At 43.6% G+C, this 27576-nt stretch overlaps 1 protein-coding gene across 2 annotated transcripts in view; it reads left to right on the top strand.

Moving 5' to 3' along the window:
* Positions 1 to 27190, top strand: part of nlgn3a (neuroligin 3a) — a 128196-nt gene extending 101006 nt beyond the window's left edge. Inside the window, exons 7-8 of one of the 2 annotated variants that reach the window (XM_031319730.2) lie at positions 15019 to 15808; positions 25198 to 27190. In XM_031319730.2, the coding sequence (XP_031175590.1) occupies positions 15019 to 15808; positions 25198 to 26056 (1649 nt within the window). In that variant the 3' untranslated portion in view covers positions 26057 to 27190. The remainder of the gene's footprint in view (positions 1 to 15018; positions 15809 to 25197) is intronic. The other variant, XM_036003638.1, reaches the window with a different exon arrangement.
* The last annotated feature ends 386 nt before the right edge of the window (positions 27191 to 27576 follow it).

Below are 27576 nucleotides of genomic sequence, written 5' to 3'. Positions count from 1 at the left end.
AGGGTTCCCCTTAGAGCCACTATTTAATTGGAGCCTTGGTTATCCTATCAGTGAAGCTATTCTCCACACAGACTTTTTTATGAGGCCTGTGAGTGACTGAGAATCCCCGTCTGGGTGTCTATGGCTGTTCTCTGCCATGTCCCGGGACTCCTGCTCATCGTTCAGGGCTTCATTAGCCGGGGATGGGGGGTGGCAGCAGAGAGGGAACAGCTGTTTAGCTTACCACTTGCATTGTTAGCCAGCCTTCTCCGTATGCCTAACTGCCTAAATCCGTCCCCTAGCTGCTAATAGAATGCTCATTAGAAGAGGAGGGAGACTCGATAAGAAACAGCGCCACTGTGCTACAGCCCTACCAGCTTCCACTACTCCTCCTCTCCCTCTGGTCTCTATTAAAGCGCTGTATGGAATAAACGTTCCCTCTGTGGATCAACTACCTATGCAGCCCACCTTGACTTCTCCCCCTAACCTCCTGGGAAAGACAGGGGGTGTATGGGTACCTGAGTTCTCCTCTGAGACAGCCAAACCGCCTCTGTGATACCAAAACATGGTCCTCACTTGCAGACATACTGAAAGATACAAGATAACAAAATCCCAGAGGACAGACGGATGATAGCTCCTGCTTCAAACCCTGAAGACAGAAGTTTGGTGTGTAGGTTTTTCTTGTTCTTTTTGCAAATTCCCCCCAAGCGGTATGGTGTTAAATTATTCAAACACTGTAGATTGTGCTGCCCGTAATTTGTCAGTAACCCAAAAGCACCAGTCTATTTCTCTGTGTCAAAACTAAGGAAGCTGGCGAGGAGGAGGGACAGCTGCGACATCAGAGATGGCACTGTGAATACCTGATGGTGTTCATGGGAACAGCTACAGATCTGAGCCAAAATCACTGCACACCCGTCACAGCCAAAACACCCTGGCTGAAAAAAGGGTGGCCTATGTTTGATTAAAATTCAAACAGGAAAACATGTTACCATGGAAGTACTTCATTGAATAAACACAGACCAGTAGCTAACATTCCCCATGCAGAAAGGCAGGCAAACAAAGTGCACAGTGACATGCGGGGAGACAATGTGTGGTAGAACTGATATGCTCCAAATTATTTACAGTAAATGACAGCAACTAGATTCTGATGTCATGTGGAAATGTACTCGGGGGAATAGTGCACAAAGAATAACTATTATTCTCACCTGTGAATAATACCATATTGGCCAAATATAAGACGACCATGATAATAAGACAACACTCCCTTTTGACTGTTTGTTGATAAATACATTTTTAAGATAAGAAGCACTCTGAATAAGACAAGGTGTGCAAATTTATTTATATATATATATATATATATATATATATATATATATATACACCGTGAGACGAACTGTCAGAGATTCCATATTGTTATTTGACCATTGTGGGCAATGTTGCAAATCAATAAGCAGGAATGTTTTCTGTCAAATTGGATTTTTATATCATGTTTGCATCAATGTGATGAAGTGCTTTGGCTTGTCAGCTCTTTAATTTGCTACATTTGCCAAAAAGAGATATTCCTGTCTGGCTATTTTATATGTTGTACTTCATCACAATAAATCAATGACAGTATAAAATGTCATAAACCGTGATATTGGATTTTATCCGTATTGCCCATATATTTTCGCATTTGAATAAAATACAGAATATACCGGTAAAAAAAATGTCATTAAAATAGAGTGATTACATTTTTACTTCAATTATTTAAAATTAATGCAGTAAAACAACTGCAACAATAGTCTACTGGTTTGAAAAAAACAATCATAACTCAGGGTCCACTTAGCTTTTCCTGGAGCTTTCAAACATTTTCATCAACAGATGGATTTTGCTCAGTTGTCATGGAGATGAATCTGTTGACATGTGAGCTCAGTAGCAGCTCAAATTCTATCCATATGACTTTAGATCTGTGTTATATGAAAATCTACAATAGGCTGTTTTTTACAGCAGTCAGTAGAAAGCACAGGTGTTTCTAATAACAATAGTGATTGCTCTGTTTTATGTAAGTGTCTTGTAAGTCTTGACAGTGACAATACCAGCATGCACAATACCAGGACCCTGAAAACAAAGCAGCTAAATGGAATACAGGCATTACTAATTTTATTGATTGCAAGTTTTTCCTCATAGCTAATGTCAAATTGGCATTTTAATAAATTTGCAATAAACACAAAAATACAGACCAATGTTAGTAGCCTACTCCAAATGCCCTATATCCCATGACTGCAGAAGAGAAAGAATAAAATAATACATAAAAATGTAAAAATAATATTAATTAATGAAAGTAATGTATTACAAAACGTAATATTTGACCTTTAAAACCCAAATTGAGTTGGTGCTGTTTGATGTATAGATACCTATTTCCCACATGCTAAGGAGCTAATCTGTGTGTTACAGACCAGACCTGTGTGTCATCTCTTTATGTGGTGGTGATGGAAGCTGACAATGACACATTCTATAGTAATGGCAATAGCCTTACTGATGCCACTCTGAATGTGTGCTGGAAAAGAATGTCTGTGGGTGAGATATGTGTCAAGTGTAGTGACATTAGTTGCTGTTGAATATGTGTTAGCTTGACATTGAGAAAGTGGAGCGTGCCAGCATGCAGCCTAACTGATAGACGAGCACACACACACACACACACACACGGCCATACACACACATAACTCATCTCCACAGACCCACATCGATACTGCACAAATATGTACGCACTTGCACAAACACTGCTATACACATTCTGAACACATACACACACACACACACACACACACACACACACACACACACACACAGCTATGCCAGGTCCAGGCCACTGGGATTGGCTGTCATTAAAGGTTGGCCTGCGTAAATATTCCCCCCCATGCTCAGCTCACCTCGGCTCAGCTTCGCACACATGAAAACACACACACACACACACACACACACACACAGTCCATGTGTACATAAGTCCACATACTCTCCCACTACAGGGGATGTCATGTGGCTACAGCTGTGTGCCTACTGGCATTGGCAGCAAGAGACACAACAGAGAGGGGGAGAATATGGAGGAAGATAAGGAAACAGACAGATTGCAGTGAAAGGCATGTTACCATGGAAAAGAGGACAAAAACATTAGAAAGGAACGTGTGCACTCTCACACAATTATGATATTATTTTTTAATTTTTTCTTTACTCCCTTCCACTGCCAACAGCCTGGTTTGAATGTAAAAGACTGATAATCTGAATTGTGACCGCTGAGGCATAAAGTCAACTATTGAATGCCTTTCTTACCTCAGCGAGGCAGTCGCACAGCTCCACAAGCAGCACGGAGAGTTCACCAGAATGCAGACGTGTGTGAATACACAAGGACTCACACAATGTAAGCAAACAGAATGACGCTAGCTAGCATGGGCAGTATGCTCACACACACACACACACACACACATACATACAGACACACAAATAAATAGTGAATGAGGCTGCCGGGGCAGAGGACGCACTGCTCCTCACCATAGCTCAGCTCACAGCTCTCTGCCCTTGTGCCGGGACCTCGGCCTGTCACTCTGCATTTTAGTCCCTGCACCACCACTCCTCTGTAAGCAGCCAACACAAATGGGGATATTGAGGTGGTGAAGAAAGTGTCCACCACTACCCATTTGGCCTTTTCAGAGCTTGACAGAAAGGAACGGAGGTAAAAATACATTGCATTCTATCCTGCCAAAATTGAGTGCTGCTGTGAAAGGGGAATGTATATAGTCCTTGTTATTAGGCCGGCTGCTCTGAAATGAGGTTGACACGGCGCCAGACATTGAGATGTTTTCTGTCACTCTGTTTTTTTTGTTTCATCTGAAATTCAATATGATGCATTAGCGTCCCAAATGAAGTCTGCACAATAGATATTAATTACTTGTCCATTACGGTTTGTGATGCTATAAATCTGTTATCAGCTGGCTGCCCCAATGACTGAAATTAACTGTCACTTCTCAATATCATCCAAGTCATCTCAGTGCTTTATTGCCTTCATTACAATATTCATTTCTTAAATGGTATCCTCATGAGATCGGACAATAACTAAGACGTTGGCAAGCGCTAATACAAAAATAGATGTCATGACATGCTTATCTGCACATAGTTGGTAAATATCAAAGTAAATGTCAGTGTCTGTCTCAAACACCTTGCAAGGAATTAGAATATGTTGTGGACTTGAGGAAATAATGGGAGTGCAGCCGTATCATGATCTGCTGAGGTCCATGTATATTTGATAGGGCCTGCCAGATGTGGCCTTGGATATGTGGATGTGTATCAGCAAACAATCTCTCTTACTGAGCTCAGAGAAATTAGATTTCATCTCAGGCCCCAGATCTAATACACTGACTTATATATTACTCACAGTTGCAGAGCACCATAAGCCAATATGACCCTATAGAGAGGTGGCAGAGCTGCGCAAAATACAGTTTAATGAAAATGCTTTGAGCCAACTGTTCCGAAAGCCATCGAAGCTTCTTAGACGTGGACTAGCTCAGAATGTAGTTGTTCTCCTCTGCATGGGCTTAAACTGTCATAAAGACTAACACTGCAAAAAGGCCTTTGAAAAAGTGATGAATATGTGGTGTATTTCTAACCCGAAATTTAATTCAACCAAATCACACTCCAAAATCATTTGAGAGCCTTTGTATTGAGCTCAAGAACAGCACATATTGGAGATGAAATGGTTGCATGAGTCACCCAATGCATTGATATGCCTGTGTCTTCCTCACAATGAATGCCAAGTCACAGTTAGCATGCGAAGTACCATTTTCTTATGCAGAGAGCCCTTGTCTGCTTTGAATACTCTCTAGGGACAATAGCACCCACAGAGGAATTTTGAGTCTTCTCGCTTATTTCTTTTCCCCTCCTCTCTTATCCTCCCATGACCTCCCATTTCTTTCCTCCCTCCCCTCTCGTGACACAATGAGAATAGATGTGGACAGCTTAGTTCATCCATATGTCTGTCTGTTTGTCTTGCTAAGATGTATTTTCTAGCTTGTAGCGCAGATAAATGTGTGGTCAGCACACTTTTGTTCAGAGGAGGCAGAAATGAAGGATCTCAGACTGATGAAGACTTTGATCAACACATTTTTAATCTCTATTATTAATGTCAACATCTCAGCAGTCAGTGTGATTCCTAATCCAAATTAAAAAATGGATTGATTTAGATTAGTTTTGCAGCAAATCGATGCTCAGTGGCCGAATGCTGAGTTCAGATAGTCTGCACAAATAGCTCTTAATTGTTGGGATTTCCAGTTGACTTGATTTGTTTGAGTAGATTTTCAGGAAGCCGCTGCTGCCAATGGATACACAGTACTAGGACATGTCATAACCCAATTGTCTAAACGTCCACTTACAGTAAGTGGCTATGGTGGCTAAAGAGCCTGCCACAGTAATTGACTCAATGGGAGTTTACAGTATGAAGCATGAGGCAGGAAAGGCAGACATAGTGCTCTCCAGGGATGGGCTGTTGTGACAGTGCTGCTATCCCTCCACTGTGTTTCTCACAGCACACAGTACACAGGCCACTCATACACACAAAAGCATACACACACTCAATAAATGCACAAACACAGCAGCCTTCCTTTAACCAGGTAATTCCACAGGCAGGTGCAGGGATAACATTCGCAACGCCATCCCGTCCCAGGCCCGAGTTTCACTCTCAATCTTTAATGTGTGCCCAAGAATGAGGGCGAGGGCGACGCATATCTGTTCTATTTTTGTCCGCTGTTTGTTTGCATAGTGTGGCGCCTTGAATTAGAATGAGTATGTGTGGCTTCTGGCTGCAGGGCTACTGGTACAATGGTGTGCACACAAGTGTCAGATGCTGTGAGAGAGGAACACAGAGTGACACAGGCACAGCTAGAAGAATATGTTTACACTGTTGGAGCCTGTGCCCACCCTGGCACGCTCATGCCTTGGACAATAGTTAATCAGCCCGGAAGGCTGCTGCTGGTGTGACCACTGACCCTAAAAGGCATCGGTAACAGGGGAACTCTCTATAATAGGAAGGCACTATAATTTTGAGTGGGGCACAGGAATTACAGCACATGCAATTTTTTTTTTCTTCTAATGTCTCCTCTGGTTCTGCTTCATTGATGGTGGTTTAGATTAAAAGAGTTGCTGATGTTCTTGGTCAGAAAAAAAAGCTTGCTGCCTACTAGGTGCTCTGTGTGTGGTGCCTAATGAGCTTCCTGAATTATAAGAGCATGTGAATGTGTCTGTGCAGGTGCGTGTGTGTGTGTGTGTGTGTGTGTGTGTGTGTGTGTGTGTGTGTGTGTGTGTGTGTGTGTGTGTGTGTGTGTGTGTGTGTGTGTTTGTGTGGTGGTAGCATTTATGTTGGTGTGTTGTATAGTATACATATGTTACATGTTGCCTGTAGGAATTTTCCATTACTATTTTCTGTGTAGCTATAGTAGGATTTGACTTCCCTGGAGAGACAGTTGATATTTAGAGGATGCACAAGTGCAGCTAAGCCAACATGTTTATGCTCTGCGTGTGCATGAACACCATGCACGTTTGTATGTCAGCTACATTCAGATTTAAGTGGGGACATATCCTTTTCTGAACCAGACTCAAAAGCTTGTAAGCTAGTGATCTGCTGTATTGGAAGACTGTGAAAAGGGCCAGGGTAAGCAATAAGCTTCCACCCACCTCCTGTTTTTGGCCGAGATGTGTGTATCCATCTCAGTATCACCTCCCGTACCCCTACAGCTCACAGCTAATTTGTTTCTGTAGGCACTTAGACTGAGGTCTCTCTCTCTCTCTCTCTCTCTCTCTCTCTCTCTCTCTCTCTCTCTCTCCGTCACTCTTTCTGTACTTTGCTCTGAATCCCTCTGATTCCCCCCAGGGGGCTGTACACCCCTTGCGATAATTTGTCTGTCACAAATGCAACTGCGCCCTCTCCGTGGCTTTGCTTGGCCCAAAAATGAATTTCAGCCATCCCATCTGGCTGTCACAGGCAAGATGTCGCCAAGAATAGAACCTTCCCATCCTTCCACATTTCATGGCTGAATTGTCATATTTGTGTGTGACTTATATCTTTGACCCTCCCATGCTAGACATATTTTACATTATAGACTGATTTGTACTTATGGAGCTTTGCTTCCTTGAAGTGAGTGCATGCTTTGTCTTTGGCTGTCACTGCTTGCTGCATATATAAAAATGAACCAAGCTTTGGGGCTGCTATACAATGCAGATTGAGGTGTAAAACATGGTGCATATAGTTAGACAGGAGTCAGATGTTTGCACTGTTACTACGCAGCCACTTGCACAATTCTCTTATGAAAACCAGTTTCTCTGGGAGCTGAAAGCACTTATCATTTCCTCTCAGCACGGTGATCTGAAATCTATTTGTGGACACAGTAGGAGAAGAGAGAGGAAATCAGAAAACATCTTTAACAATTTGTCCCATCTAATGAGATTAGCAGGGCCGCTTACACAGTCATGACATGGAGATATACACCGATAACCCTGTAATAACTCATTATTCTTCCCATTTCGACATCGACGCCTAGTCAAGGCTCGCTGACAGTGTGTGTTGTTGTTGTGCGTACACAGCTATCAGGCCAATCTAAGCACTGCAGCAGTGTGGATTGAGCTCAGTGAATACCGCTTCGAATGCCACAGCACAAAGAGAGCTAGCAGTAGAAGGAGATAGTATTCTCTGCTTTTCAGAGGCTGCAGCGTTAGCGACACATGCATGAGTGCAAATGGAAAAATTCACCGTGCAGACGCTCTGTTTCTCTTGGAGGCTGCGAGGGGAGAGGACAGAAATCAATGCAGTTTGTATACATATGTGCATACATGTGTAGTCATGAGAATTCACAGATAACATCCCAAAAAATACAGGAAACAGCTGAAGAAATAATAAATGTACTAAAGGGCATTTTGTTGCCATGATTTAAGTGCATATGCGATCAATGATTCTTTCTTTGTTAAAACTTTTCTATCTTGGGGCACCTGGGTAGCTCACCTGGTTAAGCATGCATGTACTGAGGCTTGCGTTCGATTCCGACCTGCTGCCCTTTACTGCATGTCATAACCCCCCCTTTAATTTCTTTAGCTGTCCTATCAAATAAAGGCCTAAAATGCCCCCACAAAAAAAGTTTTAAAAAAAGTATCTTGGCCAAGAATATTTCTTTAATGATATACACTGTATCTATTCATAGATTGTGCATGAACTGTATGTCTTTTATAGAATGTACTGAACAAACTGCATGACTTTGTCAGTCACCAGGTGTCAGCTAAAGAAAAAAGAGCCTAGTGCACCCTGTCATTGTCCATCAAACACACTTTACCGGCAAATGCAGCAAAGTACTTAAAAGCTGCCCTGAACGTAAATTTTAGCCAGTTTTTTTAGCCAGTAGTTAATGAGTGGATTTATGCCTATTTATGCTTGTGCTTCTGTTTGCTAGCACCTTAACTGGATCACATAGGATTTTCAAATAAATAGCAGCGTTATCCTCCTAAGAATGCCAGATCCAATTTGCTGTTTTGAACAATACAACAGAGAAGCAGCAAAAAGTTTAGACAATCACAGAGAAGTATTTAATCTGCTTTACAGCGAACTACAACACGCGCTAATCTGAAATGTCCCGATGTAAACCCACACCCACGCCAATTTCTAGGCTGAAATGATTTCTGAGCATTAGTCCACAAATACTGTTCGACTCAGGTGTGGTGTGCATGCCTGTGATTAGCAGCCAGGTTGCTGAGTTCAAGGAGGAGCGGTGGCCCTGTTGTGCTGTGCGTGCAGACAGAGGGAGGCCAGTGTGCATGTGATGATGAGGCCTGGAGTGTGTGGTATTGACCAGTGGATGTCACGTCATGATTAGTAGGAGATATCACACTCGCCGGGCTCAGATGCACATCGATCCTGGAACCTTGGTACAGCCTGTCAGTGGGGTCATTTTTATCCTCGTCTTCCTCTCCTTTCCTGCCCTCTCCTTTCCTGTCCTCTCCTCTTCCTTTTCTTTTCCTCTCCTCTCATCTCCTCTCCTCTCGTCTTCTCTCTAGGTTTTGTTGTTGTTGTTTTTTATTTTGTTTAGGTTTTTCTTTGTCTTATTTGTTTTTGATTTATGTGATTGTGAAACTTCTCTGAAAATGGTCCAATAAAGGGACTTTGAAAACCAAAAAACTCTCCTCTCCTCTCCTCTCCTCTCCTCTCCTCTCTTCTCTTCTCTTCTCTTCTCTTCTCTTCTCTTCTCTTCTCTTCTCTCCTCTCCTCTCTTCTCTTCTCTTCTCTTCTCCTCTCCTCTCATCTTGCCTCCTGCTATTTCCCAATTCCTATCCTCTCCTACACTCATACCTTCATCTTTCCTCTGTGTTCTTCTCCCATCCCATCCTTTTTTGTCTTTTTCCCTCTCTTCTCTATCTCCTCTGTTCTGCTTTCTCAGTCCCTCCCTCTTCCCTCCATCTACCCCCGTGGATCAAACTCTTTATCTGGCCTAAGCCACTGCCTGCAGGCAAGCAGGCAGTCTCCTCAGAGGCTGGAGCAGAAGACCAACAGCTTCAAACAACATTATATAGGGCTAGCATGAAGCATGTCTCACACTGATGGATGAAAACACTGGCCCCTCAGACAATGTCTCTATATGGACATGATGAAACACGAGCAGGGCAGTCCTTCTGTTTCAAAGTCCACTGCTCTTCACTTGAATGTTGTTACAACACCTCCCAAGATGTAAGAAAGACTTAAGTTTTGTAGGAATTAGGCAACAGTTTGCTTTTGTGTTCTGGTCTATGCAAAATAAAACAGTTTCTGGGAGGAAGATGCATTTTCTTTGGCAGCTATCCTGTTAGATCATCTGTTAAAAAATCAGTCCAGAGTAAATCTGGTTCAGATGAAACATGTGAAGCCAGGTAACAAAAATAGTTGCAATCATAAAAGAGCAAGAAAACAAATCGTGCATGCAATGAATCATAAGTAGTGAGTCCTATTTGGGCCATTTCATGTCATGTTTCATTTTTAATGTTTAAGCAAACAAGAATGGCAAATAACTGGCTTTCTTGGATTAACGTTCACACACACACACACACACACACACACACACACAAACACTGCCTGGTAGCTTTTGCGCTCTAACTTACAGTATATCACTGTAGCCCGAGGGAATCCAGAAAGTGTATTCAATGACGCTACTGCCTCAGAAAACGGCACATGGCCCTTTTCCTGATTCCATCAGCTCATTCGTTCATTTGAAGTCGACGAGTTTGAAACATTTTAATGGAACAGAAAAAACAATGTAGGTGTTGTATCAGGGCTGCCAGACCAAATTATCCATGGACTAATGCATGATCAGACCAGAGGCACTTGTGTTTAAGTGGATGCAGCCTGTGGTATTGTAGGCTGTAGCCATGGAGACAGCAGCTTTAACCCTGTGTTATGAGACTGCAAGTGGCCATGGGCGTACAATTAGACAAAATGAAAAAGTGTTCATCTCCCAGCTGGCTTTAAATATTTCAGGTGGGGTTAAAGCACTTCATATATCTTTATCATTTAGAAAAACAATAACAGTGTGGATCCTCATGAAAGAAAATGAGAGTTGAAAATGGGGGGGAAACAGCACAGAGAAAGAGAGATAAAAGAAGAGTGAATGAAATGCTCAAACATAGGCAGAGCAACAGTTACTGAATGTGTCCAACTGAGTGCTAGCCTAGTTTGACTGTAGATGGAGAAATGTTTGTTACAGAGGGAGCTCTGCATAGTCCACGGGTCTGTGGAGATTTGTTTACAGTGAAGTGATGGTGGAGGTAAGATGGCTCAGAGGATTCAGGCTCTGCTGAACGCGGGCTTACGTCTAATAATCAGCAGGGAGGGACTCAGCACGGTCTCTCAGAAAAACAGACAGGGAGAGTGAGATGGAGAGACACAGAAAATCAGAGCAGAGGAAAGATTGAAAGGCAAGGAAAAAGCATGTAGAAGATCTAGTAGGAGTTGTGGGGGGGAAAGAGAAAGAAAGACGTCCCTGTGGCCACGTTATTCCTCTCTCGTGATGGCTTTTATGTGTCTGAGAAGAATTTTGATAAGATTTTGCTGCTTTACATATTTTCTCCCCTATTAGCTCTTAAAGTCATGTGGGATGTTGTTAAGAAAATGAATTACTGACCTATAAAGAGAGACTTGGCCAATCCAAACTTTCAAGGTCATGTGATAGACATCTTTGTTAAGGTTTTTTTTTCTTTCTTTTTTTATGTGGATGACATTGTTGAGAAGGTTGTTGAGTGTTCTATGCAGGATGCATTTTACAGACTGATAAAACTCACCGCTGATGCTTCAGTGATTTTTGCCAGCTGTTCCAGATTGCAAAGTACAGTCATTTATGGCGCTTACTGGCATCATCACCAACAGAACATCCCTGTCCATTAACACGGACTGAACACTCACACATGCCCATAGTTGACACGTAATACATTAGCAGTGATCCAAAACACAGCCGCGTCATGTTACTCTCTCTCCAGTGATGTGGCATTGGCTCGTTAATATCAGTATTTCTTTATAACTGTTACTGTCAAAACATGGCCTAAACCTGTGTGTTTGTCTGAGCCTGTGTGTGTGTGTGTGTGTGTGTGTGTGTGTGTGTGTGTGTGTGTGTGTGTGTGTGGTTTGTGGCTCTCAAACCTATGCCGTGGTCGTCATACCCCCAAGGTCAAGCTTTTTTTCCTCTATCAGCAGTGAATTATCTCCGCAAGCAACTCAGCCAATCCATGATCTAAACCGCATGCCCATTTAACGGGTATCTAGCGAGGGGGCAGCGCGGTCGAGGTCGGCAAACCGCAGCACGGAGGTGGCTGCAGAGCGGCGCGACAGCATTTTAGCAGGGACCCAATGAGTGATTACCTCAGAGCTCCAGTCATAATTCAGTGTGACCTCAATCTGCCAGCAACGCTATGGTTTGATGGATCTGCTCACAGTTTGGGTGTCGGATTCTCGCATGTCAAACACAAGCAGATAATGTTAGGGCTATCTGTTGCTTTTACAGGGTAAAACATGCAAGATATGAATGTGGCACACATGTTGATGGTGTTGCGTCATGCCCTTTCTGTTTAATTGTTTCAGGATGTTGAGCGAGGAGTCGTTCACTGCGTAGATGTCAGAGTAGATACTGAAGGCAAAACAATGTCACAAATGGTTAACCCCCATCATGATGATGCCTGTCGTCTGGCGGACTATTCATCATCTCTGTGTCTTATCAATAAAAGTCAGCATAAATACACGTGCACGTACACACGTACACCTCCCAGCGTGGCTAATTAGTGGATTCCCTCAGTGGGTGATAGAGCCTGTGCTCTTCTCTCCTCTCTCTCTCTGACCTTCCCTAGTGAGCTTCCTAACACAGTGGGGCTCATCACACACAGCTCTAATGCATATTTATCGTGTCCGGTGACAGCTCATGTGCGCTGGATTTATACGTTTCTCAACAAGCAATAGTAAAGCCTCAGTCACTCTTCCTCCCTTTCATCAACCAAAAACGGGAGATAAATCAATTGTTGTCAACCTTGCTGCAGCCTCCTCAGCAGTTGGCCATCTGTGGGTTCAGACAGACAGGAGACCAAGCCTAGTTGCATTCAAGCTGCTCTCCTCAATTACGGCAAACAGATTTGATATACGTATGTCTGTCAAAATTGCCATGGCAATCACAGAAGCTTCTCTGCTGGCAAACGTTTTCCTACAGCAACTTTCTGATCAAAGACTTTTAGAAAGTGGCTGTGGCATGGCTGTCTGCATTGGGATTCAGGACAGACTCCCTGCGCTATGACTGTCTCTGTTTGCACAGCACAATCTGAGTTGAGATGTGAAGAAAGGCAATACCACTAAAGAGCGAGGGGAGGATAAGGGAGGGGAGAGGAGGAGGAGAGGGGAGGGATGGCAGGATTAAGCCCCAGCCCCCCTCTCTGCCTCGGAGCGGCCATCTTTCATCTTGCGACTGCCCCTCTAATGCTTTCAAGTGGGTGAAACCCTCGACATCTGCTTCCCCTCCCTGGGACACGGCACAGGCCAGCGTCCTGTAGAGAAGCACAACCACAGGATAGCTCGAAGGGCAGTGTCCTTTGAGCTGCCACAGAAAGCTGATGGCTCATCCACGTAGAATGATGCAGAAACAGAAAAAAAGAGGTTACATCTTAAACTCATATTAAGACGTGGTGATATCTTCGCCGCCAACAGCTGCTGCTTTCAGACCCAAACTCATTGTTTAAATACACAAATTGTGGCTCATACAATTAAACACACTCACCACAGAAACATTTCACAGTTCACTCACCCAGACACATTAATTCTACTTACTACTTGCGAACAAATAAATGTAAATAGCTCTGTAAATAAACACTTCATCTTCGCCAAGAAGAAATAAGCCCCCCACCGCCTCTGATAAAGACTACCAAAGTGATATATCTGGCACTTAAGTCTGCCGTTTACCTCATAAACACAAAGACTTCAACACAGCCACCCACACTGACGCTGAAATATCACAAACTGAGTCTGCGTGTCTGTATCTTTCCCTGCTAGTCTTTGTGGCTTAAATGTGAAATTGTCTAATAATGACTGTTTTTTATGCATGCCATTTCTGGAGCGTTTCATCTGCTGCAGCTTTCAATATCATGAGTTCAGTGGTATTCCATGACTCCGGCAGTGAAACCGCCATGAGCAATAAAGCAGCACTGTAAAGTGGTAGGAGCTGCGTCTCTGATTTTCTCTGAGATCGGTAAAACAGCACTCGTGATTTCGAAAATCATGTCCGAACAGATGAGTAGTGCTGTCAAGATGAAGACTGCAAGGCATCGGCGACGAGGTGATTGAGGCCTCCACAAGACAGAGAGGGTTGTGTCATGTCACCTTCACTCTGCTGTCTGTAAGGAAGACATTCTTTTCAAAGGAGAAGCAATTCAATTATTTCTTAGGAAATTATGTTTGTTATTTGGGATTTGTTCCTTGTGGCGAAAAGTCATTGTAGATTTCCTTCATACTGCACTGCAACTAAAATGTAATTTAGGAGCACCCCATGAGACTGTAGATTTCTTCGCTTTCGTCTCTGAACCCCCTCCGCCCCCTTTAAAGCCCACCCACGCACAAACAATGTAGATTCACGTAAAAGATGGTCTGTTGACTCTTAGTGCAACATGTGTCTATTTCTGTATAGAAGCAGGAAACCGAGGCGTTCTGTTCAGCTCCTTTCATTGTGTGCCACCATGTTGCATTGTATTGCCGAGTGCATGTGTGCAGCTCCATTCCTTCTGCAAATGTAGGGAGTAGGAGTCTGGTTTTATTTATAGCAATCCGCCCACAAACTGAAGTATTTAGTGATCTTTTAGGTACAAAAAAGACTTTTAACTTGCACAAGGCATAACTGATGCAGAGGTGTGTGTGTGTGTGTGTGTGTGTGTGTGTGTGTGTGTGTGTGTGTGTGAGACAAATGCAAAAAAGAGCATCTGTGTCTATAATTGCAGTGTTTGAGGTTCATCCAAGTCAAGCTACCTTGAAAAGTACATTAACAGGAGGAGGGCATGTGTGCAGGGTTCATATATTCTAAGAACACTTACATCTCACTGCATTAATGCATTTCCTACAAAGAAAGGAATTAATTATTTGGTCTAGTCCATCCTCTATTTGCAACTAAACCTATTGGGCCATAATGGCAGCATCTGCTCCTGACAAACATACCGGGATTATTATCGAGAGCATATAGAGATGGATGGAAGAAGAGAAGATGACAGACAGTGTACTGATTCCCTCCTCAGTCTGTGAGCTGTCTGAGACACCAGGCCATCTGCACATTCATTATCACAGCTATGATTCCATTATTGTTCTGTGTGGCAACAATGACTTGTTATGTCTGGCCTTTGTTATTCTTACCAACTATGTTGCTGGCAGCCCCCTTTTGATCATGGCAGCAACAAAATTAACAATTATCATGTAGTATAGCACATAATTGAATTATCCTCTGTCATATTGACACGCTAAACATCATCCTGTCTCTTCTTCCTGTGTCCTTGCAGGTCTGTTCCACAGAGCCATCATTCAGAGTGGGTCAGCCCTCTCCAGCTGGGCGGTGAATTACCAGCCGGTCAAGTATACACGTCTCCTGGCGGAGAAGGTGGGCTGTAATGTCCTGGACACCTTAGACATGGTGGACTGTCTGAGGAAGAAGAGCTCCAGGGAGCTGGTGGAGCAGGACATACAACCAGCGAGGTACCACGTGGCCTTTGGACCTGTAATCGATGGGGATGTTATCCCTGATGACCCGGAGATCCTGATGGAGCAGGGTGAGTTCCTCAACTACGACATCATGCTGGGGGTCAACCAGGGCGAGGGGCTGCGCTTTGTGGAGAACGTGGTGGATTCAGAGGACGGCGTGTCTGGAAATGACTTTGACTTCTCCGTATCAGACTTTGTGGACAGTCTGTACGGGTACCCGGAGGGCAAGGACACGTTGAGGGAGACCATTAAGTTCATGTACACAGACTGGGCAGACAGAGACAATCCAGAGACCAGGCGCAAGACCCTGGTGGCTCTGTTCACCGACCACCAGTGGGTGGAGCCATCGGTGGTAACGGCTGATCTCCATGCTCGCTACGGCTCACCCACCTACTTCTACGCCTTTTACCACCACTGCCAGAGCCTGATGAAGCCAGCCTGGTCAGACGCCGCCCATGGGGACGAGGTGCCCTATGTTTTTGGAATTCCTATGATTGGTCCCACTGATCTTTTCCCCTGTAACTTCTCAAAGAACGATGTCATGCTCAGTGCTGTGGTCATGACCTACTGGACCAACTTTGCCAAGACTGGGTGAGTAAAGTTTTGAAAGTTATTCCAATTGTTAGAATTTTTTCGGTATTGATACCGATACTGCTTATGGGTATCGATACTCCTACTTAATCTTAGTGAGTGAAAAGTATAACTAGGCGCACTAGTGTTCAGTGTGCCCTTTATTTATGTTTTATGTGATCATGGTATTCTGTTAATTGTCCATCTGGAGGAGGAGAATGTGTGTATGACATCTAGATCGATGGCTGGTTGTCTACCTCAGTGAGTTTCAAAGTGGGGTGCTTGGCACTCTGCCAAGTGGTCGGTGAAAGGTTTTCAGATTAATTTATTTTATTTTCTTTACAAAACGCTTCATAGTTCAACAAATAATATTAAAAAATGTTAATCTATAATTAGATTACTTTCTAATCTAACAAATCTATAACTCTTAGAATCTGCAAATATGTTTAATACACATCTGTCTGTCTAATACAATTCTCTTGTGTTGTTCTTTCACATAACTATAGAAGTGTAATAAATGGACTAACTGGTCTAATTATTTAAAGGGACATACATGATCTCTAGTCTACCTCACACATGGTTGGTACAGGAAAAATAACAAACCATCTTCACATGCGTTGAGAGCAGTTGATTAATATATAATAATAATATGTGCACAGGTAGTCAATTGCTACAAAAACACATCAGATGCAAGGAAGCATTTAAAAATGTATGACATACATTTAAGAGCAGGGAGTTGCTTGATTTTAATCGTGCTAGCTAAAGTTAACATTAGAATTTAAACATTCTTTAAACATTTTGTTTACAAACTACTAAATAATAAATACTCAAATAATTGTGAGTGAGGATCACCTTGACTTGAGGTTAACTCGCTTATTCTTATTCTTGGTATTGAAGCCGGTTGCTAATTAGAGCCAGGGGTAGTAGACTGACTGCAGTGATGGTAGAGCAGCAGCCGCTTTGGTCAGAAACTGTTACAGGTGGCGTTAGCTGTGTTACCTTTCTCTTTGCTACATTTAGCAAATTTACACAACAACACACACTCACACATATTATTAGTTTGTCTTTTAAATTACAGAAGTGCTTCAAATTAGTAAAACCATTGATCACACAATTACAGACTTGTTATCAGTCGAAAGCCACAGAAAGAAATCCTATCTCAGTCATAGGACTGAAATAGGATTTCTGTGCTACAGAAAATAAGCTGCAGGAAAAGGAAGCTCTACAATGGATAGCATAGGACAGAAAAGGCATTTTTCAACACGGACATTTTTTTCAGAGGTGTTTTTTTTCCTGGACTTCCTGGGTCCTAGTCTGAAAACCTGAGACATATTGAATCTGAGGAAGATTAAATGTTCCTCCAGAATGTGTGCTGTGCTATTTGTGCTTGGCTGCCTGTTTGGGTTGAGTATGTGTGCATGGCCGCCTGCTTTTCTGTATACTTCTGTGTGTGGGTTGGCTGGAAATACTATCTATGCTCTATTACACCAAGGCCCAAAAGACACAGAGACTTATCAGGGAGACATATCAAACTCTTGCCCTCGGTAGTATTGATTCCCTCAGCGTGGACCCAGTCGATCACCCGTGCTCTACATGACTCCAACTCCCCACAATGCTCAATTTCACCCCAACCCATCAAAAAGCCTGGCCATTTTATATGACCACTAGTAATCATTTCTAACAACTGAAATTTAATTTGACAATCCCCGTTACCAGAGAGGTATTGATCCCATCTCGAATGGGACGCAGTCTGAAATCTTGTTCTGTTTTTTATCTGTCTCTAAATCATCTGCTGTCCAATCAGGTGGCATTTACATCTGGCTGATAGGCTGAGCCACGTGCCACCGCCTCTGCTAGATCCTTGAACCGCTAATAGCAGACTAGTGCAGATGGACTGATGTCGGCTCCTCAAGGGAAGCAATAATGTCCATCAGTGATGCTCTGACTAAACAGCTGTCTCCTCTGCCTGGCAGCCATCTTGTGTCAACACATACAAGGCTGCAATTTGTAGATGGAATTTCTTATATGTCCTTTCAAGGATATTATCTGCTGTTATAGGAAAAGCAAGTGTGTTTAATTTTAATGAGAAACGTTTGAGGCCTCCAGGTAACAATGCACAGTGTTTATGTACTGAATCACTCTGAACTTGGATCTTGCGACATCAGCGAAATTAATTCTAATGGATGATGACAGCCTGCCCATCTTACCCACAAACCCTCAGACTCAAAACAAAGCCATGGGCAAGAAGCATGCAGAAATCCTGACCTGGCCTTCAACCTGACAAGCAGTAGAAGTCTAAAAACAAATTGCACTTTTACTCCTGACCCCATGTCAGTGTTGTAGATTGATTGATTGAAACTAGGAGCAAACTGGTTTTAGATCCATGCTCGCCATGTTACCGGTAGTATCCATCCTTTGGTGTGGCGCCTTCGCGTAACTCCAGACTGGGGGATTACTTGCAGACCAAAATGAGGCACTCAGATGGTAAAGAGCATGGGATTAGATGCCACGATAATAGGAAACTCAGCATGCTGCTCCAAAGGGTAATTTTACCCCAGCCCAAGTAAAGGACTCTACCATTAATACCTCGGGGGGGTATAGATTCATAGATTCTATGTATTTTTTTTTTAATTAGACCACACTAGACTCTATAGATGTCTCCTCCAACACCACCCAACCCAATCTGGCTCTAGAGGACATCCTTTTAATTAAGACACAGCTGAATTCCCTTTGCCTTTGTGGCCCGTCCAACAACCATCTTCCCTATATCTGTAAAGCAGCTCTCACTCCCCTTCCAGATTTTCGTAATGAACTGACCCAGATTGCACTTCCTGCCCCCTCTCAAAATCGGCTGTAGAAACATGTGTGACACAACGTTGAGACACTTGTGCTGCATGTCAACAGTGTGTATCATAGCAGCATTCCCCTCAAAGCTCTTCCTGTCCCTGGCTCTCATGTGTCATCTTTACAGGGCAAATCCCTGCCCATGCACTTTTTTCTCTCATCAGTGTCAGTGAACCATAAAAGCATACAGAGAGTGCATGCAGTCAAATCTTCTTAGTGTGTGTGTGTGTGTGTGTGTGTGTGTGTGTGTGTGTGTGTGTGTGTGTGTGTGTGTGTGTGTGTGAGTGTGCGCATGTGTGTGTGAGTGCGATTGGTAGAGTGTGTGCTTTACACTGTGAGGCTGTTCTTTCCTAAGAGTTAGGGATGTTTCAGAAGCTGGGGATTTACTCAGAATTATTTTCCTGGCTGCAACATTTGTTTTACTATTGACAGGCAAACATTGCCTGCGCTTTATTGCCACATCTTCTTTTGAACAGTTTTTTTCAAAAGTTTTGCAACAAGTCCACATACTGCGACTTTCACACCTTCTCGTACACAAATACAAGCACAGCAGCAGCAAAAACACTGCCAGAGCACGTCAGAAAAGACAGAATGATGAAAAGCCTCAGAAAAGATCAATCATTATACATCATTAGTGCTATAAATACTGTGGTCCATCTTCCCACTACTTGTTTTTTTTTTCCTGCTGGCTGGTGCTCATTTCCCCTGCTCCGTGTGCAAGCTGTGCCACATGCTGCGCAGGGTCTTGCTATGTAGTTAAAGAGCACAGCGCTGTCATGTGTTGAATATTTTTCCTCATTCTCCTCCGTCCTCCTCTCTCTCATTAATCTATACAAAAAAAGAAAGTCTATTCGTGTTTTACGTTCACAACATGAGCTAAAATATGCAGTATTGATTACTTTGTCTTTACTGACAACGGCTGTCGACCAAACAAATGTAGATAGAAGTAACTACATATTGTGTCTGTAGTGCATTTAAACAGCCACCGCTTTGATTTACAACCCTGCTAGCTGATTTTTTTTTTTAGTTCTCCTCCCACTTGTCAATCGAACAGCCCTCCTCTGTAGGATAAACAACGCGTATATCAACTGTTTCTCCCATCTGACCTCATTCCCGCACTCCTTCAGCCTTTTTGTTTTTACCCCAGCTGTCTAGTAGTTACATCACTCATCCTTGATTCCCGTCCTTGTCCTTTCTCCGGATAATCCCTGTTCCCAGCTTCCTTCGTTAGGGCCAACTCAACCTGTACCAGGAGTCCGTGAATGCTCGGCATTGTGGAGCAGCACAGCCCCATACAGCCACCTAGCTACTCCATTAAATAGGCACTCACTTGATAGGAGATTTGTAGCCAATATCCTGATTTGCATTAGAGAAGGTAAGGAAGTGGTGTGGCTTGTTAAGGGGCCTGGATGCCATTGATCGTTGTCCATGCTGTGTGCTGAATGTAATGAGAGGATGGCGGCGGGTGAGGAGGAGGAGAAAAGGAAGTAGATCTGCATGTGTACATCCGTAAGTGGTTGTCAGTTTAAAATGGGTGTTAGTTATACAAGTATGTTGCATACTTACAAATATAGCAGTTTAGAAGTGTTAGAAAGCTGCTAGGGAGAAAGGGAATGTAAGGAAGGTGTTGGGCGAAGGAGAGGTGTTTTGTTTGTTGCCACTCATCTAATCAAACAAATCAATAGCATCCATAATAAGTAGTGGTCCGAGAGTTGTGACCTCCAACACTTCTGCACGCCCCAAAGTCACAGCGCCTCGCCCTGCATCACTTAGCCTGCTGAACCGGAGGCTGCCATTAAATTTGAACCACACATCACTCAGCCCTCTGCCCCAGCGTGCAACCACATGAAGGGTAAAAGAGCACAGGCTGATAATTTGCCCGCTCAGTGCTGAAGTTGCCCCCTACACCGAGCACAGGCAAAGTCTACACAGAGAATTGAGCGTATTTATTAAACATTTACACAGAATGCAGGGAGAGGTGTCGGGAACCTTCTGGAGTTAAAAATTACAATTAGTTGCTTACTTTGTGTTACCTGGTAAGTAGATAAACAACTGCAGGGGATGAATTTGTTACACAACACTTACGACAATAACTAAAATCAAAAACAGGCTTCAACTCAGCATATTTTAGCAGCATAGCAGAATGAGCATCTGTGCCACTGAATTAATGGGTGTTCCTTTTTTATTTTATTTTGAGAAGCTATACTCTGAATTCAGAGACCCTGAGTGTAGTGAAAATAGATTCTTGTCTTCTGCCTTAGGGCGCCTAAACGTGTCTTTTCAGATTTGGTAATGGTTAGGTCTATGATCATTCAAGCGCTTCAAATTATATCAGGATGAAAAGGGGAAGGAGGTACATGGGAAATGAAAAAAAGAAAGAAAATGATATTCATTCTTCCCCCTTATCTACCTTTTACATCAGTGCGTTCAGATAGGGCTTAGAATAGGTAATGAGCTCAGGCCCCCGTTCTGTAGGTATAGAGCTGGGAGTCCTGTCTGCCATCAAGGTGCCGCAGCATCTTATAGAAAAGCAGTTTAACACTTACAGCAGCCTTTTTTCATTTCTTATGTCCGCCTTCAGAGGCTCGTCATCATAACTACACAGCATGTACTGCTTTGTGAAATGTGACATTTCTTATGTTCAAGTGCTGCGCTTGTGTGGCCCTGGAGGTCATCACACCACAGTGCGTCACAAACACACACACACACACACACACACACACACACACACACACACAGGTACACGAGGACGGACTGGAGATGAAGCGCACACATACCAACTCCCAGTCAATCACGGATATAAACACACGGGAGCACTTAAACACGCATGGGAGGCCAAGGTTAGCAGGGGTCAGCAGGTCATCGCGATGGGAGGGGAGTGGGGGGGGGGGCTGAGGAGGAGATGAAGGCGATGGTTTATAGTACTGCAGCCATATGAACACATCAGAGGAAATCTGAAAGGCCATTAAAACGCCTGCTTTTATGGGTGTAATAATCCCTCTCCTCTGCCTGGGAGTCCAGCCACAGCTCCAATGACCATCCGGATTAAGTGGGAGGTCTGACAGGAGGCAGGCTATCAGCTAATGCAGGGGAGCTCTGAGAGCCCAACAGGACCACAAACATCACATTATGCCAGGGCTGTTCATACAGTGCAAGTCACAACGAGGTGTTTGCTATGGAGCTGAACACATACTGCAGGCTCGAGAGGTGTTCAGCGTTTTATCACCGGACTGTAAGAATATTTAAATGGGAAATTATACGATGACCACGAGGTTTGAGTGTCAGCTGTAATTTTAGGCTATTCAGGCACAAAACAAATGAACAGGGAAAGCAATACAGGCTTATTATTTTTTTTTTTTTTAAAAAGGCTCCGACACACCTTTTTATTTCAGCTTGTTAGATGTTTACAGCTTAAGATAATGCTCAACTTCAATAAGTTTTTTTTTTTTTTTTTTTTTATCTCAAACGAAAAACAAATACTGCGCGGTGACTTCTAAAAGTCTTCGGCCATCAAAATCAGCACACGGTTGATATCTTATCGCCAAGCTTCTCTTTCCAGCCTATTTAATTATATTTTGTTCTGTCTCTATCTCTTGAGTATTCAGCTGCTGCTAGTCTTCTGCTGACGTCAATATTCATTACATCGTTTTAAAGTAATAAAAGCACAGAGACTAAACAAAATGTCTCATGGAGCTTACTGCGCAGTTCAGATAGAACAACTTCAAACCTTTTTTATTTATGTATTATCTACAAATAATATCTTGTGGAGCTTATCATTTTTTGTGTCACTTTATGACTGTTGCAAAAAAAAAGACTTTTGTGGTGAATTGTAAGTTTTTCATGTTACTTCGTTCTCATATGCATACAAGGGGAAGACAAAATAAGACCTATAAAAGATATCAATAAAAAGGTTTATATCATCAGCTTTACTCTGCCGGCAGTATTCATTATAGAACTATTGTATGGATTATATTGTACAGGTGTTATGACCACCTATAATGTTCCACACAGAATTCAGACACCCCAAGAACATGTCAGCAATGATTACAGCACTATTTTACCATGTTCAGATGAAAATCATAGCACAGCACTCAGGAAACATCATAAAGTGGATCTGGCTACATTGCATCACACAGCGCCGAGTAAGCCTTAGTACAAATAGAGCAGAGTAACCTAGTAGTCCTCACCACATTGAGAAGCAGAGACGGAGCTCAGTTCACTCCCTCCGACTCTACAGCTCAGGGCAGGACATCAAAGCCAGTATGCAGCCCAAAGTTGAGCTGCAGTGGTAGAAATTGTTCAAAGGAATGTAGCCTGTTTACTATTGACTTTGCAACAATTACCCAAGCATATGTGTGTGTAATTAGATAAGGCAGCCAGTTGTTCTCTAATGCGGCAAATCAAATTAACTAAAGATGCCACATTGATTTCTTTGTGTTCCCTAAATTATTCATCTTCACTTGCATGGAACCAGCCAGCCAGCCACCAAAGAGCTTTTCTAACTCCTCCACACCACCGCTCCCTTGCTCCCTGCGCACACCGATTGTTATGTGAAAAAATATCCAAGTAACTGTTCAATCATTTTGCCGTAACAATTCAGCAACTCGTTCTCACCTCTTTTCCCCTGAAAAGAGAGCATTTGCAGTGTTGTGGAAATGCAACGGAATTCCCATTAACGAGATGTCTCTAACCTCCATCATTGTTGTCATGTGCGTGTATGTGTATGTGTATGTGTGTGAGAAAGAGAAGGGGAGAAAATTTGCATGCGTGTGTGTGACAGCATGCGCAAGACTACTGTGGGAATTCATGAAAGCATGCAGGCTGCAGACAACCACGTCTCAGGCTGCTCCATTGACGTCCTGTTCTCTGGCATGTTGCACACGGGGAGATCAATATGACCTTACCTCCACCACCCACTCCTTTGAAACTTAATTACTGATATTCAGCTACAAAGTCATCATAGTCTGGCTGTCAATATTCATTGGGGATCATTACAGGCTTAATAACAGAGGTTATTTACAGGCTGCTATGCTGACACCAGCCCAGGTCCAGGCCATCTCAATTTGCTTTACCCCCCCCCCCCTCCTCTCTCTCTCTCTCTCAGTCTCTCTCTCACCTCTCCCAGAAGCACTGACCTGAAAAAGAAAAATTGACAGCAGAGAAACCAACAGGGGAGAGGATGGAGGGTGAATTCTTCTGGCATGGCTTTTAATTCTCTTGGCTGTGTTTGGAGGTTTTTCAGCCCATGCCAAAAAAACACTGTAGACACCATATCCCTTAATCCCGAACTAAAGTGAACTTTTGCTTGCCACTGACATCGCAATCAGAGGGATATTTCATGACATTTAGAGAAATGTCGCGCAGATCCTTGCTTCCTTTAAACAACACAGTTTTTTTAACTTCTCTGTTCCAACATCAATGATTGTGTTTTCAAGGCTGCGGCGCTATTCTTCAGGTTCTTTCACAGAAAAGTAATTTCATCAGTACCAAAAGCAATAGCGATGGGCAGCAGAACTCCCACTCCTGACTTTGTATGGCAACAAGGCAGCATGGAGCTGTGTGATTGTGGGAGATTGCTATATGTTAATTCATTCAATAAATCAATAGCTTCAATGTAATTGAAATGGTTGGTCATCCGGTTGTTGAGGCAACGTGTCAAAAAACTGAAAAGTGGAACAGTGAACTCTGTAGATCAATAGAGGTACTGCATCCAGAAAATATCTCTCTCTCTCTCTCTCTCTCTCTCTCTCTCTCTCTCTCTCTCTCAGTCTCACACACTCTCACACATTACTTTTGTCTCTTGCTTTCAGTCCCACACACACACACACACAAACATCCTTATATCCAAGCACACAAATGCGCCTCTACAGTTCCCTCTTAGTGTCTTGATTAATATGGTCCACTTTACATCAGTACACTGGATGCCAATGCACACTGTGCTGCCTTCCCCGAGCAATTAGCAGAGGGGCTCCACCAGGGTTGGATTATCAACAACAAGATGCCTCCTGACGCGAGCCCTAAAGCCTGCTGACTTATTCATGTGTTTACTTTAAAAGCCTCTACCCTGGTTTTTGTGGGTGGGCTGCATCAGAACTGAATTAAGAACAACATCTGGGCTGAGAGAGGATAGGAGAGATAAGACAGACAGAGAGGTGGCTGAAAGACGAGAGGGAAGGGGTCGTGCTGCATGGAGATCTCGTGGTACAAATAAAAATGGATTGGGAAAATAAATTGATAGGAGAAATTAGTGTCAGTTGATGCCGCAACATAAAGTGTAATACATACAGTACCACACCATACCCACCTTGATCAATTATTAACTGCAGCCTGTTAGTGGCTGTTGTGGGTTTGTGCTTTCGCTGTTATGGGTTTCGCCAAGCAAGATCAATAAATTCTCCAGTGGTGGCTGAACCCCTTTTACACCAACATATAAGCTGTGACGGATACTGTTGTGTTTTCCTTGTAGTATTGTTATGTGCTTCATATATCCACATGAATGTGGGAGAATGAATAATTAAATGTACTTCTAGAATCTCATGTCACATCTGTCTATTCTCTTTCTATAGGGATCCCAACAAACCAGTTCCCCAAGACACCAAGTTCATCCATACCAAGGCCAACCGTTTTGAAGAGGTGGCCTGGTCCAAGTACAACCCCCAGGACCAGCTCTACCTGCATATCGGCCTGAAGCCACGAGTGCGCGACCACTACCGCGCTACCAAAGTGGCCTTCTGGAAACACCTAGTGCCCCACTTGTACAACCTCCACGACATGTTCCACTACACCTCCACCACCACCAAAGTGCCCCCGCCAGAGACCACCCAGAACACCTTGTCCACCAAGAGGCCCAACGGGAAAACCTCCTGGCCGTTCAACACCAAGCGGCCTCCCATGTCCCCGGCCTACAACAGTGAGGACAAAGACTCTTGGAATGACGACGAGGAGACCGGGCCGCTGGTGGTGGAGAACCCGCGGGATTACTCCACAGAGCTCAGCGTCACTATCGCTGTGGGAGCCTCCCTGCTGTTCCTCAATGTGCTGGCTTTCGCAGCCCTCTACTACCGCAAAGACAAGCGGCGGCAGGACTCCGGCCACGGGCAGCCCAGCCCGCAACACCAGACCACCTCCAACGACATTGGCCACCACGCGCCCGAGGAGGAGATCATGTCACTGCAGATGAACCAGACGCACCATGAGTGCGAAGCGGGGAACAGCAACGAGGGGGCACTGCGCTTGGCTTCGCTGCCCGACTACACGCTCACTCTGCGGCGCTCTCCGGACGACATTCCCCTTATGACCCCCAACACCATCACCATGATCCCCAATTCCCTGGTGGGCATGCCAAACCTGCACCCCTACAACACCTTCACAACCGGCTTCAACTCCACAGGCCTGCCACACTCCCACTCAACCACCCGCGTATAGCTTTAAGAAGGCCAGGGGCAGCCGGCGCAGGCGGGGGAGGAGGCGGCGGTGGTGGAGGAGGAGCAGGAGGATGAACGACAGAGGAGAGGATTGTGTTTTATAAATATCACAGGGAGGGGGAGGGCTGCGATGGGGAGGGGAAGGGCATGAGTCGGATTAAAATGTGAAGAGATTTAACTAGACTTTTACTACGAGGAGAGTTGCTGAGAGCTCTCTGTGGATGTCAAGTTGTGCAGAGCTGCCAAAATCAAACTGCTTCCCTTCTCCTGATCCGGGGAGGGGTCTTTCTGCAGTGTTTTTTTCTAAAATAATCATTTTAAAAAGCCTTTTTAAGCAGACTAAGGAGATATCAACACTTATCTTGAATTCATAACAAAATCAAAGAGAAGTGCTTTTTATTTCCCATCCCTTCCTCTTGCGGGAGACACATTTCGAACAATGGCCTCTACGTCAATATTCGCAAAATGTTTTTAATTGCTTCTTTATTTTGTTTTACGTTTCAATGCCTTACAAAGCTTGTTCTTTTTTGTCATTATTTCTATTCCCTGAGACAATTCCAAGTGGAGTGTGTTACAAGCCGATGAGACTCAAAGATGAGAGACTGAATCCAGGATGGGAACCTGGAGGATATGCAGATGTAGAGATTTTAAACCCATTTTGGGCAACTCATTTTTTTTTTCCTTCTGTTGCGTACCAACACAACAGCCACACAAATGGTGTTATCTTTTTTTATCTCGTATAGAAATGATATGTCTGGGACAGCTCCTGCCGGGAGATGAGAAGGCAGAGATAAATACTATGTTACTGTGATTGTTTTGCTAAGAAAAAAGTGCATCTTTTACAGCCAATTTATCTGTTAAGCTATCTGATATTATCTCCACAAAGTGTGCACGTACACATGCTGCTTAGAGCACCTGTGTGTTGGTGTGCATGTGAAAATGATTTCTTGTTCCTTGCGCGGAAGCGCGGTTAAGGGGATGAGATAAAGGAAGAGACACATTGTCGGAACTTGCAAAAGCAAGAGTGGCGAGTGAGAGTTTCAGAGCATGTGTGTGTGTGTGTGTGTGTGTGTGTGTGTGTGTGTGTGTGTGTGTGTGTGTGTGTGTGTGTGTGTGTGTGTGGGTGTGTGGGTGTGTGTGTGTGTGTGTGTGTGTGTGTGTGTGGGTGTGTGTGTGTCCGTGCACCTGTTTTTTGTTTGTAGGTTGTATAATGTGTTTTTTTGGGGGTGGTGGTGGGAGGGGGGCTGAGTACTTTCTCATGTTGTTGATTTTGGTTCACCACCAGTAGTGTTTCTGCTGCGTCTCTGGGTGTCTGTCTTTGCGAAATAGCACTTTTGTTATTTTCAAAGTTATATATGTCTAATTTTGCTTAAAGATTACAAAATAAATCTATTATTTTACGTGTAAGAGAAAAAAAATAGCTAAAGATTCAACTGAACTAACTGACATGATTCCATTGACTTTGTAAGAGTTCCTCTTAAAAAGCAGACAGTGGCCTGTTTGCACTGAATAAACCTACAT

The sequence above is a fragment of the Sander lucioperca genome, chromosome 1 (genome assembly GCF_008315115.2).
Source record: "Sander lucioperca isolate FBNREF2018 chromosome 1, SLUC_FBN_1.2, whole genome shotgun sequence".
In the NCBI taxonomy this organism is placed as follows: domain Eukaryota; kingdom Metazoa; phylum Chordata; class Actinopteri; order Perciformes; family Percidae; genus Sander; species Sander lucioperca.
Note: the sequence above shows the minus strand (reverse complement) of the source record. Positions and strands in the feature narration are given on the sequence as shown.